The following is a 14,687-nucleotide window of genomic DNA, read 5'->3' on the forward strand; positions in this document are numbered from 1 at the left end:
CAAAGAAATAAAAGTCTCTACCTTAAAGGAAATTGATTTCCAGGGTAGTAATATTAAAAGAATGAATAACTAACAAATTATGCAAGAAGAATGAGATAACAACAAATATTTAATTTAATACAAATTCCAAGAAGAAGGATAAAAACAAAGAACAAATGGTACAAAAAGGAAACTATTTAAACCTGATATCAGTAATTACATTAAACAAAAAAGGACTAAATCCTCCAATTAAAGAACAAATATTGTCATACAGGATTTAAAAAAATAAAAATCCAACTACGTGCTGATTACAAAAGACGAGACATATCTTAAATATAGAGACAGAGAATGGTTGAAAATAAAAAGATAAAAAAAAGACATGTCATATGAAAAAAAAAATACTACATACCAAGCAAAACCAAAAGAAAGTGGTATGGCTATACTAACCAGAAAAAGAGTTTACTGCAAAAGTATTACAACATTTTCTAATGATAAAAGGGTCAATCAAACAGAAAGATACAAAATTCCTATATTTTTACGCACCTAGCTAATAATACAGCCTTAAAATATATAAAGCAAAAAGTGAAAACTATAATGGAGAAATAAACAAATACACAACATCACTGGAGTTTCCAATACACATTTCTCAGTAACTGACATCTAGCTGAGGAACAAGGATAGCAACAGCAGGAAACAATACAGATACAATTTAAAAAATTAAAGATTGTAAAAAAAGGAAAAGGAAGAGGTACATGCCATTGAAGCTCATAAAAAGGTTTAATGGGGGTCCTTGGGATAAGATAAAATTTTTGAATGGGAAAAGGAATCTTTCAGTAAAGATTCAACTTTTTAAAGTTAAATTTACAAAGCATGACATGTACAGATCTTAAGTGTACAGGTCAGAGTTTTGACAAACTTATATTCTTATGTATGTAATCACTACTCCAAGAAAGAGGCAGAATATTTCCATTACCCAAGGAAATTCCGTTGTGGACTCTTCCAATCAATCCTCCCCACCTCAAAGCAACAAATATTCTGATTTCTACCAGTATAGTTTACCTATTTTTGAACTTCATTTTCAGTAAGTACTATTTTGTGTCTGGCTTTGTCCACTCAACATAATAATTTTGAGATTCATCCATGTTGTGTGTTGCAGTAGTTTGTTCCCTTTTTATTGATAAGTAATATTCCACTGTATGAACAAACCATAATTTATTTATCCCAAATCTCCTCTTGATGGACATTTGGTCTTCCCAGTTTGAGACTACTATAAATAAAGCTTCTATAAACATTCTGTACATGTCTTTTTTAGATATATATTTTTGTTACTCTTGGGTAAATACTTTGAAGTGAAAGAACTGGTGGGGCATAAAATAAGAAATAATCAGTTTTCCAAGGTGAACAATTTTACACTACCAGCAATATATGAGAATTCCAGGCTGCTCAACATTCTTGCCAACACTTGGTTCTGAGTTTTTTCTGAGTTTTTAATTTCAGCCATTTTAGTGGGTGGCAATTAGTATCAAATTGTGGTTTATTTGACATTTCTCTGATGATTAATGATGTGCCTCTTTTCATGTGCTTATTAATCATTCATAGATCCTTTTTTTGGTGAAAGATTTGTTCAAAGCTTTTGCCCAGCACTTTGTTAGATATATGTATTGTGGTTATTTTCTCCCATTGTGACTTTCTTTTCATTTTTCATAATAGTATGTTTTGATGAGAAGATTTTTATTTTAATGAAGTACAATCCCTTGTTACATATAAGTATTAGGGATATTTTCTCCCACTGTATCTTGCCTTTTCATTTTTCATAATGGTATGTTTTGATGAGCAGAAGCTTTTAATTTTAATGAAGTCTAATTTATCTTTTTCTTTTATGGTGCTTTTTGTTATCTTTCTAAAAACAATCTTTGACCTGCCACAAAGTTGCAAAAATATCCTCCTCCATTTTCTTTAGATGCTTTATTGTTTTTGCTTTTACATTTAGATCTATGATCTACCTCAAACTAATTTTTATGAGTGGTTTAAGGTAGGGATCAAGGTTCCTTTTCTTTCCCCCACATGGATATTCCAGCACCATTTGTTGAAGATGTTCCTTGTTGCATTTAATAATTGCATTGGTGTCTTTGTAAAAAATCAATTGATCTCATAAATGTGAATATATTTCTGCACTCTATTCTGATGCATTGAGCTATTTGTCTATCTGGATGCCAACACTACATATAGAAAATCTTTAAACCTTTTTAGAAATTCTTAAAAACCAGGTAGAATAAATTCCCCAACATTATGCTGTTTCAAGATTGTTTTGACTATTCTAGGTCCTTCACATTTCCTGATACATATTAGAATCAATTTGTCAGTTACTACCAAAAAGTCTTTTAGGATTTTGAAGACAATTTGAAGACAATTGATATCTTAAAAATATCAAGTATTCCTATTGTGATTATGGCATACCTCTCTCATTTATTTAGTTCTTCTGTAATTTCTCTCAATGTTTCATAGTTTTCAGTGTAGATGTGTTGGATATCTTCTTTTAAATGTATTCCTCAGGCTCAGATTTTCTAAGGCCAAGTATTTTGCTTGAGTTACTCTAGCAAAGTTATTTCCCTATAGAAGAGGGTTTCATATTCACAGGAAAGCACTAGGCCTAAAAGATCTAAACAAATGTAATTTTATATTTAAGTTGTTGATAACTCTTTATTAACAGCCAGATAAGTTTTGTTTGCAGAGGATCTAAAAAAGAAAGGTGAATTAAAAGGGGTTTGATCCAAAAAATAAAAAAATGATATGTATTTCAATTCTTATTTTTCATTTTGTCATTGCTACATTGTTTTACTTCCTCTGTGGTTAGATGAGAATTCCCAGGCTGACAGCTTTTTAAACTATATCACTATTATTTTTCTGTTTGTTTAATGAGAATTGGAAAGGAAGTAGTTTATTGGGTTTGATGCCATTTTGAATAGCATTTTTATTTCATTTTTTGTGGCTTTGCATTTCCTACTTTTAATACTGACATGAGTTAAAAAAAATTTCATTTTCATTTAACATGTTATGAGATAAACAATAGTACAAGCATAATGATAAAAGACAAATGATACCCAGCCTTTGATCAGGGAGTAATAGTGGTAGAAACTGTAGGGAACTGGAGAACACAGGCCTCACCTACAGAAGGCCATTGCTATTCAGTCTCGGCTACTACTGCCAAGTGGTACTCTGGCCCAATGTCAGATCTTCCCACTGTTCAAAAGACAAATCTGGAAATTCAGATGTGTAAGTGAAAGCTTCTGAGTTTTTATATGTAAGCAATTTAAAAAAACAGAACCATTACTACCATGTGGACCATCAGTGCATCTGCCAAAAAGAAGATACCTGACTTCTAAATTTGGCCCATGAGCTACCAATTTGACATCTTTGATATAGGACATAGTCAAGATGAGTTTAGAATAGTAAATTTGGACTAGATCAAATTAAAGTCAGATTGAGGTATTTCTAATAATAGAGGCAGTATTAATCAACCTTTTACAATCCATGTCCCTCTACAGTGCTTTCTAGTGCTTTTTTATCAGCATATCACCATCAAAAAGTTTTTATCAAGGTTTATGTCCTATAGTTTAAATATTGTTAATTGTATGAGATACACTCTTTCAATCTATTCTTCCATCCATCTAAAAAATGCCCTGATGGCCAGTATATCATTTGTTTGGTTAGTCTCTCTCTCTTCCTGTTTCTATCTGTGCCTCCCTTGCTTGCCCTTTTCCCCACCTCTCCCCTCTCTTTCTAACACACACACACACACGCACACACACACAGACACACACTACCATGGTGCAGGCAATGGGTTTCAATGGAAATCTTTAAAACTAATAAAGGATTCCTCCCTCCTCAAAATTATTATAGAGAATTTTGATTCCATAGAAAGGTATAAAGATAAATTTTACCTATAATTCAATCTTTCAGAGTTAACTACAATTAATTTATTTGCACAATATGTACTGAACAAGAAAATAATGATCAAATGCTGTTTTAAGACAACTAATCTGTACCTTTACCCAGAAGAGATTCAAATATTTTTATAACATGAGCATGTGAAAATAAACTGTTTAATATTTGTTGTAATGCCATTATTCTTAAAAAGTTTAAATGTTACTGATTATAAAACACATGAATCCAAAAGAGAAAATGTAAATATTCTAAAAATTCCAAGAATACTTGAAACCATTGGGTCACGTTGCCATTTTCTCTTATTGTAAGTGCAAATATCTAAAATGGCCATTTTAAAAAATCAGGTAAATTTAAGCCCTATAAGTTCATAGCAGCATTACTCATAATTGCCTAAAGATGGAAGCAACCCAAGCATCCATAAGCCAATGAAAGAATAAATGAAAGGTGGTACAGACACACAATGGAATATTATTCAGCAGTAAAAAGGAACAAAGACCTGATATATGTGACAACACCAATGACCCTTGACAACATCATGTTGAGTGAAATAAGGCAGATACAAAAGGACAAAAATTGTATGTGCCACTGATGTGAAATAATTAGAATAAGCAAATTTATAGAGTCAGAATCTAGAATATAGGTTACCAGGGGATGGGGGCAGGGGAAAGGAATAAGGAGTGAAGGCTTAAAATGTACAAAGTTTCTATTTGGGACAATGGAAATTTTTGGTAATGGATGGTGGTGATGGTAGCACAATATTTTGAACATAATTAACAGCACTCAATTATATGTTTGACAGTGGTTAAAAGGGGAAATTTTTGGTTGAATATATGTTACTAGAATAAAAAAAAATTTGTTTAAATCCATGGAACTGCACAACACAAACAGTTAACCCTAGGTTAAACTGCAGACTATAGTTAATAGCACAATTAGAAATATGTGCTTTTATCAGTTGTAACAAATGTACCACACCAATGCAAGGTGTTAATAATAGGGTGATGTATGGGAATCCTCTATTTTATGCATGACTATTCTGTAAACCCACAACTTCTTTAATTTATTTTTTTTAAGAAAAGCCCTACTGCATAGAAGCAGGCCATCTTTTTTATGGTCTTAGGACAAGTTACAAATTCATTTATATGTTCATTTCTTTGAATTTTTAAAAACATGTGTCAGCTTAAATCTCTAAGCAGGGCAGAATTAATAAATACAGAACTTGGAAGTATTTTAAGTGACAACATATGTAAATTTCAGCAGTTTGATGCTCCCTCCTCAAAAGACTAAAGATACATGTATTCCTGCCAAAAATGCATAACCCAGTTCTTCAGTATTAAGATTCAATCAAACCAACTAAATTGAGGAACATTCTACAAACAACTGGCCTCCTCAAAAGTGTCAATGTCACCCAGGGAAGTGAATCTCCCTGGCAACGTGGAATATGACTCCCGGGGAGGAATGTAGACCCGGCATCGTGGGATGGAGAACATCTTCTTGACCAAAAGGGGGATGTGAAAGGAAATGAAATAAGCTTCAGTGGCAGAGAGATTCCAAAATGAGCTGAGAGATCACTCTGGTGGGCACTCTTACGCACACTTTAGACAACCTTTTTTAGGTTCTAAAGAATTGGGGTAGCTGGTGGTGGATACCTGAAACTATTAAACTACAACCCAGAACCCATGAATCTCGAAGACAGTTGTATAAAAATGTAGCTTATGAGGGGTGACAATGGGATTGGGAATGCCATAAGGACCAAACTCCACTTTGTCTAGTTTATGGATGGATGTGTAGAAAAGTAGGGGAAGGAAACAAACAGACAAAGGTACCCAGTGTTCTTTTTTACTTCAATTGCTCTTTTTCACTCTAATTATTATTCTTGTTATTTTGTGTGTGTGCTAATGAAGGTGTCAGGGATTGATTTAGGTGATGAATGTACAACTATGTAATGGTACTGTAAACAATCGAAAGTACAATTTGTTTTGTATGACTGCGTGGTATGTGAATATATCTCAATAAAATGATGATTAAAAAAAAAAAGTGTCAATGTCATGAAAAACAAGGAAAAACTGAGGAATTGTTTCAAATTTAAAAAGACTAAAGAGAAATTACAACTAAATCCAATGCAGGATCATGGTTTTGACCTAGATCAGGGAAAGCTTACTCTAAAGAACTATAAAGTACAACTAGAAAATATTAATACGGATTATATATTAGATAAGAATATTTCATCAAAATTGAATTTCCCAAATTTGATGATTTTACTGTGGTTTTATAGAACAGGAGTTGAAACTTTTTCTGTAAAGGGTGAACATAAATATTTCAAGCCTTGAGGGTCACATACAGTCTCTGTTGCATTTTCTTTATCGTTTTGTGTGTATGTGTGTATTTTTTTTACAACCCTTTAAAAATGTAAAAACTATTCTAATTCAAAAGCTGTACAAAAACAAGCAAATGGTTAATTCTGGCCCACTGGCCAGAGTTTGCCAACCCAATATACAGAATGGCTTTGTTCTGAGGAATACACAATGGAGCATGTAAAGGTAAAGAGGCCATGATGTCTGTAACTTATTCTCAAGTGATTCAGCAAAAATAATAATAATGATAATATATGTGAAAGAAAAATAAAACACAAGCAGAAAATGTTTAAAATCAGTGAATCTAACTGAAATTCAAAGGGAGTTCACTGTACTATGTTTGCAACTTTTCCAAATGAATTTTTTTCAAAGTAAAAAGTTAACAGTAAAAGAAAATTAGAGATGCTCCTAGGAGGCTTAACCCAAAACCTTCAGTATGTAGGCATGGGGCAAGTTTAAGTGGGTAAAGCAGAGAAGAATGAGAACTCTAATCAAGCAAAAGGTATCCCGTCATCAGGGTCATCTCAGTACATACCCATGGGTCCAAAGGTACCTAGATTCTCCCGTCATCACTAGCAAACTCCGACGAGGCAACATAACTGGCACTGTGACACCATCTGGGTGCTTAAAATCCATGACAATCTTGAAGGAAAGACAAAAGCATAAAAATCAAGCCAAAATTTCAAATACTCCAGGAATAAGAATGATTGATTCTACTTATCCTTCTAGGCTAATAGAGATTAAAACATGGTAATGTTTATAGAAGAACAGCACAGCACAGTGCTTCTCAGACTTCAGTGGACATAAGAATCAAATGGATGATTAAAACCATATTTCATCCACAGAGATTCTGATTCAGCAGGTCTGGTATGAGGATCAGGATCACCCGCAGGAGATTATGATGCAGGTGGCCTAAGGATCATACAGTGAGAAACACTAAGGTAGCTGTCAAACACAGGGACTTTGGGGCTGAAAGACACATATCCTGGCTCTTCTACTTACTAGCCAAATGGCCATTTAACTTCTTCGTGCCTCAGTTTTCTCAACCTTACAGGCTGTTGTATGAATTAAATATATAATGGATATAAATCACAGAACCTGGCACATAGTAAAGCAGAAAAAAGCAGTGACTATTATTATTATTCAAAGAATATTGTTTTTGTTTTTATTTTTTCATAGAATATTAATAATTAATAATCCAGAAAGAAAAAATATCAGATTACAGATTCTCAAATAATACATTTTGCCTTTAAAGTCAGGCAGCATACTGATTATTAGAAGCCGATTTACAAGAGAAAAAGAGAACATGAGCATTTTCAGCAATTCTTCTTAAGACAGGCTTAAATATTATTACTAATAGCCACCCATAAAGATACAACATCCAAGATATGCTTAAATATTATTACAAAAAGCCACCAATAGACATAACACCCAAGAAAATATTTTTGTCCTCAGGAACCCAACAAACACCAAAGACCTCAGTTTTAAAATAGCAGTAAGCAACAACTATGAATTAAAAAGGTATGCCAAGGGCTTAAAAATATTTTTTAAAGTGAAGAAATCAGTCCATTTGAAAAATATATATTACAGTATTGGTGGAATGAACAGGATTCAGCGTATCTCTCTTTATAGAATAGCTGAAGGGAAAACTCCTATAACTAGGTCATCTCCATATCCACTAATATTCACTAATGATGTTTATAATTCCCAACTTTCAAAGAAATCTGATTATATATCTATACATAAAAGTTTAAATATATATACAGATCTGCCATAAAACACTGCTAGGCACTTGTCATGCATTCAATAAACAAATACTCAGTGACTGACTGATTGTTCCCTGTTATAATAGCCTGTTCTAATGCTTAAGGATAAATAAGAGAATTAGCAAACTGATCTGTGGAATTTAGACCATAAACCAGGGACCATCCATATGTTACGAAAATTTTGCTTTCATAGAATTTTTAATCTAATTTTTAAATTTGGGAAAGAAAGAAGAGAGTGAGCAATCTATGACATCACTTTCTTTCTAAAGAGTAGAAGACAGACAAAAAGAGGGAGGCAGAGAACAAGAACTAGAGCGGGAGAGGGTACCAAGAGAGTCGGAACAGGGAGGGGCACACACAAACAAGCATACATGTGTATACAAAACAAAAACTCCACCACACTCAATTTTCATCACCCACATAGCTTCGCTCTCAACATCATACTTAAAGCAACTTAACATTAGAGAACATTTCTTATTCACAAAGAACTCTACAAATGTTAGATGTCACTTTGGTGTAAAGAGAAAGAGCATCAAGATAAACATTCAAAAGACCTCAGTTTGGTTTTCTGTCTTTACTCTGGAAACAAGCCAGGTTGGTTAACCCCTTGAGTCTCGGTTTCTCAGCTGAATTTTTAAAAGTATAAAGGCAGAACACTGTAATTGTTAGGAGCACTAAGTCCATAGTCAGACATCTTGGGTTCAAATCCGTGCTTTGCCACTTCCCTGCTCTGTAACTTTATGAAGGAAATAAATTTCTCTTATCTCAGTTTCTTCATCTGTAAATGTGGATAATCATAGTACCTGCCTTAGAGGTAAACTTAGCACAGAACCTGGCACAAAGTAAGCATGCAATAACTGTTAATTATTATTATTATTAATAGTATTATTAGAAATAATGTTGGATCAAATTAAATAATACACATAAAATCCTCTGTAAACTATAAAGAATTAGATAGATCTAAGCTGTTTTTTCCCTTTCTCACCTATCCTTCCAATCTAAGAATGGAAAATAAAATAATTTCATAGAATTTAATTTTTTAGCAATTATCTCCAAATACCCATATATAATTTCAAATATTCATACTCCAAAAGCACTCAATTTGTAAACACTGTGGGTGAATGCTGAAGTTTTTATGGGTGAGTGCACTGATAACTATAACCTCCCTGAAATGTATATTTTAAAAAACAAATAGATGAATGGGTAGAGGGATGGATAGATGGTAGGTATTTGATACAGCAAGCTCAGCAAGACTCAAAATAAGTACAAGGTAAATGAGTTATGTCTACAACTGAGTAAGTAGGGATGCTAACAGTCTAGAGCCCATCAGTACTTGCTTCAAATGCAGTAAGAAGGCAAAGGCATTCTAAGAAACACAAATGTCTAAAGAACCCTATCCTATCCTTTCTTACTCATGTTACTTCCCTAGATAGCCAAACACTTAAGAGTGAAAATGATAACAAAGAAGGAAATGGAAAGATAGGATTACCCATACATCCTTTTCCTTTTGGCCCTTACTCATCAATAAGGTGAAAGTAGAGAGTGCACGTATCAAAAAACGAAATAAAAACTGTTGAGTCCGTTTTGTGCAATGTTTCTATTGTTCTGGTAAAAATGATCACATATGTATCTATAAGCTACAAAATAAGAACTGTTTAATTTGGTGATTCCATATATGAGTTAAATGTTCTTATATTTGCATTTAAAACTGGAATTGCACAGTATAAATGAGTGGTAAAATTCATGGTAACAATTTATAATTTAAATTTCTTCACAAAGAATAACATTGAATAACAAATAAAAACCACCTTGACAAACTGAGAGGGAGTTCACAAAAGAAAGTAAAAAGCCTTATATTTTACTACCTTTAATGATTTTTTTCTGCTTTTTGAAAAAGGAGCCTGCATTTTCATTTTGCACTCAGCTCCCAAATTATATAGCTGACCCTGAAAGTTTTGCATTTTTTTATGTAGTCAATCTAGTGTTTTGTGAGTTTTTTTTTTTTTTCAGTAAAGATTTCCCCAATTGCTTGTATGCCTACTAAATAAAGCTTGTCAAAAGACAAAAAAGAGCTTTGTTTTTCTTCAAATTCACTAAGGAGTCACAATTAATAATGCTCCCCTACAACTGCTGAATCATTCTACTTGTGACAGACTTGATCCACAGGAGCTTTTTCCAATTATACCTTTTGATTTTACCTATTTTCTTTATTTTCTGAGAAGGCAGAGTTCAATAAAGATCAACTCTACAGCCATATATCTCTGAGGATATACTGAATGCAAAACAAAACAAAAACTCTAGACTTCTGATTTTATACAACCTCTATAAATCCAAAATACAATAGAATGAAAACCCCAAACACAGCTTCACTCTGTCACCTGAGTAAAGATAAGATTTATGGACAGGAAAGTACATGAAGGAATAACAGACTTTCATGTTGGCTAAACAGGAAATGAAGAATATATTGCTCTTGGGAACACTTCTGAGAAAGAAGACAGAAACTTAATCCTATCCTCGATGGCTAGAATGGGCTAAGATCTTTAACTTTTTGAGAGAAATATTGATGAGTATCTACTTAAGAGATAATATGTGAAGAAGAATGATATGTGATTCACAGAGAATGATGAATGCTGAGAGGAAAGAAGTTAGTATATATAACAAAGAAAATATTTCATAAGCTGAGAAAGTGGCAGAACAGAGAGAAATCCACTGTTTCCACAGCCTGCCAAACATAAATCTTGTGCAGGTTGAACATTTCTGCTTGATCCAAATGAAATAAAAGTTTGCTTTTATTTTAATAGCAAATAGGATTCCAAATACCTCAACATTGGCAGTGTCTACCATGTTTGGACAAGTGCAAAAGAGAAAATAAAGTGGAGGGGGGGAGATTGATTCATAACTGCAGGGATAAAAAGATTGAAGCTACAGACTATTTGCAGAGTATACAGCTATGCCAAAAATGTCTGTTTATATACTTTCCCTGGTTTACAAATACAGATTCCCAACATTTTGTGAGGGTAATTAATTCACTGTGGTGGAGAGGAAAGAATGTTGAGCGTTTATAGTGAAACAATACAGTTTACTCTCCAAAACAAATGATACTCCCAGTAGTATAGTTTGCTAAGCTGAAGAATAGCCGAAAGAAAAGCATACTGAAATGCCAAATTTTTCCAGGACAGAAGAACTGATAGTGGTTTTGCCTTGGACACTGTTTTAGTTTCCTAGGCTGCTCAAGCAAATACCAAGAAGTGGTTCAGCTTAAACAATGAAAATTTATTCATTCTGGTTTGAGACTAGGAAATCAAGGTACCACCAAGGCAAAAGCTTCTCCCCCCAAAGCAGCATTATGGGGCTGGCTGCTGTTGATCCTTGGTTCCTCTGCCACATGGCAAGGCATATGGTGCCATCTCCTCGGTCTCTTTTTTTCTTTCCAGATTCCATTTCAAGTGTTCCTGTGGCTTTCTCTCTCTGTCTGAATTTCATTCTCTTATAAAGAACTCCAAGTAATATGATTAAGACCCAATCTGATAGAGGTTGGGACACACCTTAACTGAAATAAACCTCATCAAAAGGTCCTACTTACAATGGTTTCACACCCGCATGATGGATTAACTTTAAGAACATGTTTTTCTGGATACATACAGTCCAAACCATCACAATCCATCCTCTAGACCCCAAAGGACATGTTCTTTCTCTAGGCAAGATACATTCATTCCATCATGATATCCCAAAAGTCTTAAGTCTTTCAGAACAATGCTTAGTACAAAGTCTCATCAAAATCGGTTATAGGTATGGTCTGTCCTGAAGCACAATTCCTCTCTGTCTGTGGATCTGTGAAAGCTAAAGAACAAGTTATCTGCTTCTGATGAACAATACAGGGATAGGCACTGGCTAAACATTTACATTCCCATAGGGAGAAATTGGAGGAAAACAGGCGTCATGGTTCCCAAACAATACCAAAATCCTGCAGGGCATACTCCATTAGATTTCAAGGTCTGAGAGTCATCTATGGAAAGATGTTTTGTCCCCAGGCCTAATGGAACAGCAGCCCCACCCTTTCCAAGCATGTGCCCAGTGAATATCCTCTCCACACACATGTGGGGGCCTGCTCTCTTGGCTGAGAAGATGTCTTCAGTCCAGACCTCAACTTCCATGGTTCTGCTTGAAGTGATTTTTCCTTCAATCTGTCCCATTTCTGTCCCTTTTAGTCCAGGCTAGCAGTGATTCCATTCATATAAATTACGCAAAAAAGCTTGTTGGTTTTGCATGTAGTGCATGTGGGTTCAAACCATTCTGACTTCCGCAGAAATTACTGACTGCTTCCATGTTCAGTTAAACCTTCACATGGAGCACTATTTTCTGGGGATTCACTTTCCGGAAGCTTAGAATTTTCCAAACCATCAATTTCAGGTTTCTCTGTGCCCAGGAGTTCAGTTCTCAGCTTATCTGTTTCCTCTCTCATTTCAGTATAAGCTGCAAGGAAAAATTAGGCAGCACTTTCCACACTTAGCTTGGAAATTTCCTCAGCTAAATATCCAAGCTCATCACTCCCAAGTTCTAGCTCCCATTCAACGTAAGAACTCAATGTTGCCAAGTTCTCTGCCACTTTAAAACAAGGATTGCCTTTCTCCAGTATCCAATTTCTGTTGAAGGCATCACTGGAAACATCTTCAGCATCAATGTTTCTACCAACAGTCTCTTCAGAGCAATCTAGGCCTTTTCTATAAAGCAGCTCACAATTCTTTCAGCCTCACTGCATTACCCAATTCTAAAGCTGTTTCTACATTTTTGGCATTCCCAATAGCAGCACCCCACTCCTCTGGTACCAAAATCTGTTTTAGTTTCCTAGGCTGCTCAAGCAAATACCATGAAATGGTTCAGCTTAAACAATGGGAATTTATTCACTCATGGTTATGAGGCTGGGAAAATGTCCAAACCAAGGCATCATCAAAGTGATGCTTTCTCCCCAAAGACTGGCATTCTGGGGCTGGCTGCTGGTGATCCTTGGTTCCTCTGTCACATAGCAAGGCACAGAGCAGTATCTCCTGGTCCCTTCCTTCTCTGTTAGGTTCCCTTTCAGCTTACTGCTTTCTTGGCTTTCTCTCTCTCTCTCTCTCTCTCTGTCTGAATTTCATTCCACTTATCAAGGACTCCAGTAATAGGATTAAGACCCATCCTTGATTGAGGTGGGATATATCTTAAGTAACCTCATCAAAAGGTCCTATTTACAATAGGTCCACACTTCTCAGCCAAGAGAGCAGGCCCCCATATGTGTGTGGAGAGGATATTCACTGGGCACATGCTTGGAAAGGGTGGGGCTGCTGCTCCATTAGGCCTGGGGACAAAACATCTTTCCACAGATGACTCTCCTATTTACAATAATCCAGGAATGGATTAACTTTAAGTGTATGTTTTTCTGGGGTATATACAGTTCTAAACCACCACAGGCACCTTGGAGACCAACGGCTAATGCCAATGACCTTTAAATCTTCTAAATACAACGATTATCCTACTTAGTTTCTACCTTTTAAAACAAGTAAAAACAAGGAGACAATGCTGCAACATACCCTGAAATCAACACAAAGGAACTCCCATTTGAAATAACTAAAAGAAAATAATTTCTACTCCCCTCTCCTGCACTTAGAAGCAATTTTATAAAGTATAGGCCTCAATATTCTGGTTATGAGAGAAACTAACCTCACACATTAGAACAAAAACAGATGATATCTTATGGCACAGAAAAGTGGGACCTAAGGTAGTAGCTAAATACCACTGCAGCTCAAAGGCATTTATTTATCATCACTTCTGAAAGAGTAGGCAGAAGTCAAAGCATCATTTGATATTTCTGGTTTGAAAGCTTTCCAGTTGATTGGGTACCACATTTACATTTCGGGTGCACATCTGGGAACTTGCCTGAAAAACTGCATATGTGAAACAGACAAAATCAGACTACGTAAATATTTAAAAGAAAACCCCTCAAAAATCTTGATATAGAACAAATCAACAAATTCTACCTTTCAAATACAACTCTGCCTTTGAAAAGTAGGTCTCAGCTGCTGAATCAATCAAGTCTGCCTCTCCTCTTCCTCACTCCCAAATACAAATCATTTTGAACAGTTTTGCCTGGCTAAACTCAAATGTAATGTAAAATAGAAAGAGAAGACAACCATTAGTTTAATGGTCTAAACTACATTACCAAATGGTAAAATGAAGAGCAAAATATACATAACAGAATTTGCATAACATAAAAATAAGCTTGAAAAAGGAAAGATCCTAAATTGGAGCCATTTTAGTCACCACTAAATACTCAATATTATATATATTTAGCTTAAATATCTAAAAGATAATATGCTCATGCTTGTGTTTATACTGAGACCACTTTGCTATCAGCACTCAATACACTTTGGCTTCATTTGTTCACAGGGAACTGTGAAGTAAAATACACCACCATCCAAAACAAGGTCTCAAAAGATTAGCCAGTTACATGGTACTGGCACAAAGATAGACATATAGATCAATGGAATCGAATTGAGAATTCAGAGATAGACCCCCAGATCTACAGCAGACTGATCTTTGATAAGGCCCCCAAAGCCACTGAACTGAGACATAACAGTCATTTCAACAAATGGGGCTGGGAGAGGTGGAT

The 14,687-nt window shown here is 34.8% G+C and overlaps 1 protein-coding gene across 7 annotated transcripts in view; it reads right to left on the reverse strand.

Moving 5' to 3' along the window:
* Window positions 1-14,687, reverse strand: part of ALKBH8 (alkB homolog 8, tRNA methyltransferase) — a 78,867-nt gene that overhangs the window by 21,518 nt on the left and 42,662 nt on the right. For all 7 annotated transcript variants that reach the window (XM_037841318.1, XM_037841315.1, XM_037841317.1 and 4 more), the window contains one exon: window positions 6,811-6,917. In XM_037841318.1, the coding sequence (XP_037697246.1) occupies window positions 6,811-6,917 (107 nt within the window). The remainder of the gene's footprint in view (window positions 1-6,810; window positions 6,918-14,687) is intronic.

This window comes from Choloepus didactylus, chromosome 6, assembly GCF_015220235.1.
Source record: "Choloepus didactylus isolate mChoDid1 chromosome 6, mChoDid1.pri, whole genome shotgun sequence".
Taxonomy (NCBI): Eukaryota; Metazoa; Chordata; class Mammalia; order Pilosa; family Megalonychidae; genus Choloepus; species Choloepus didactylus.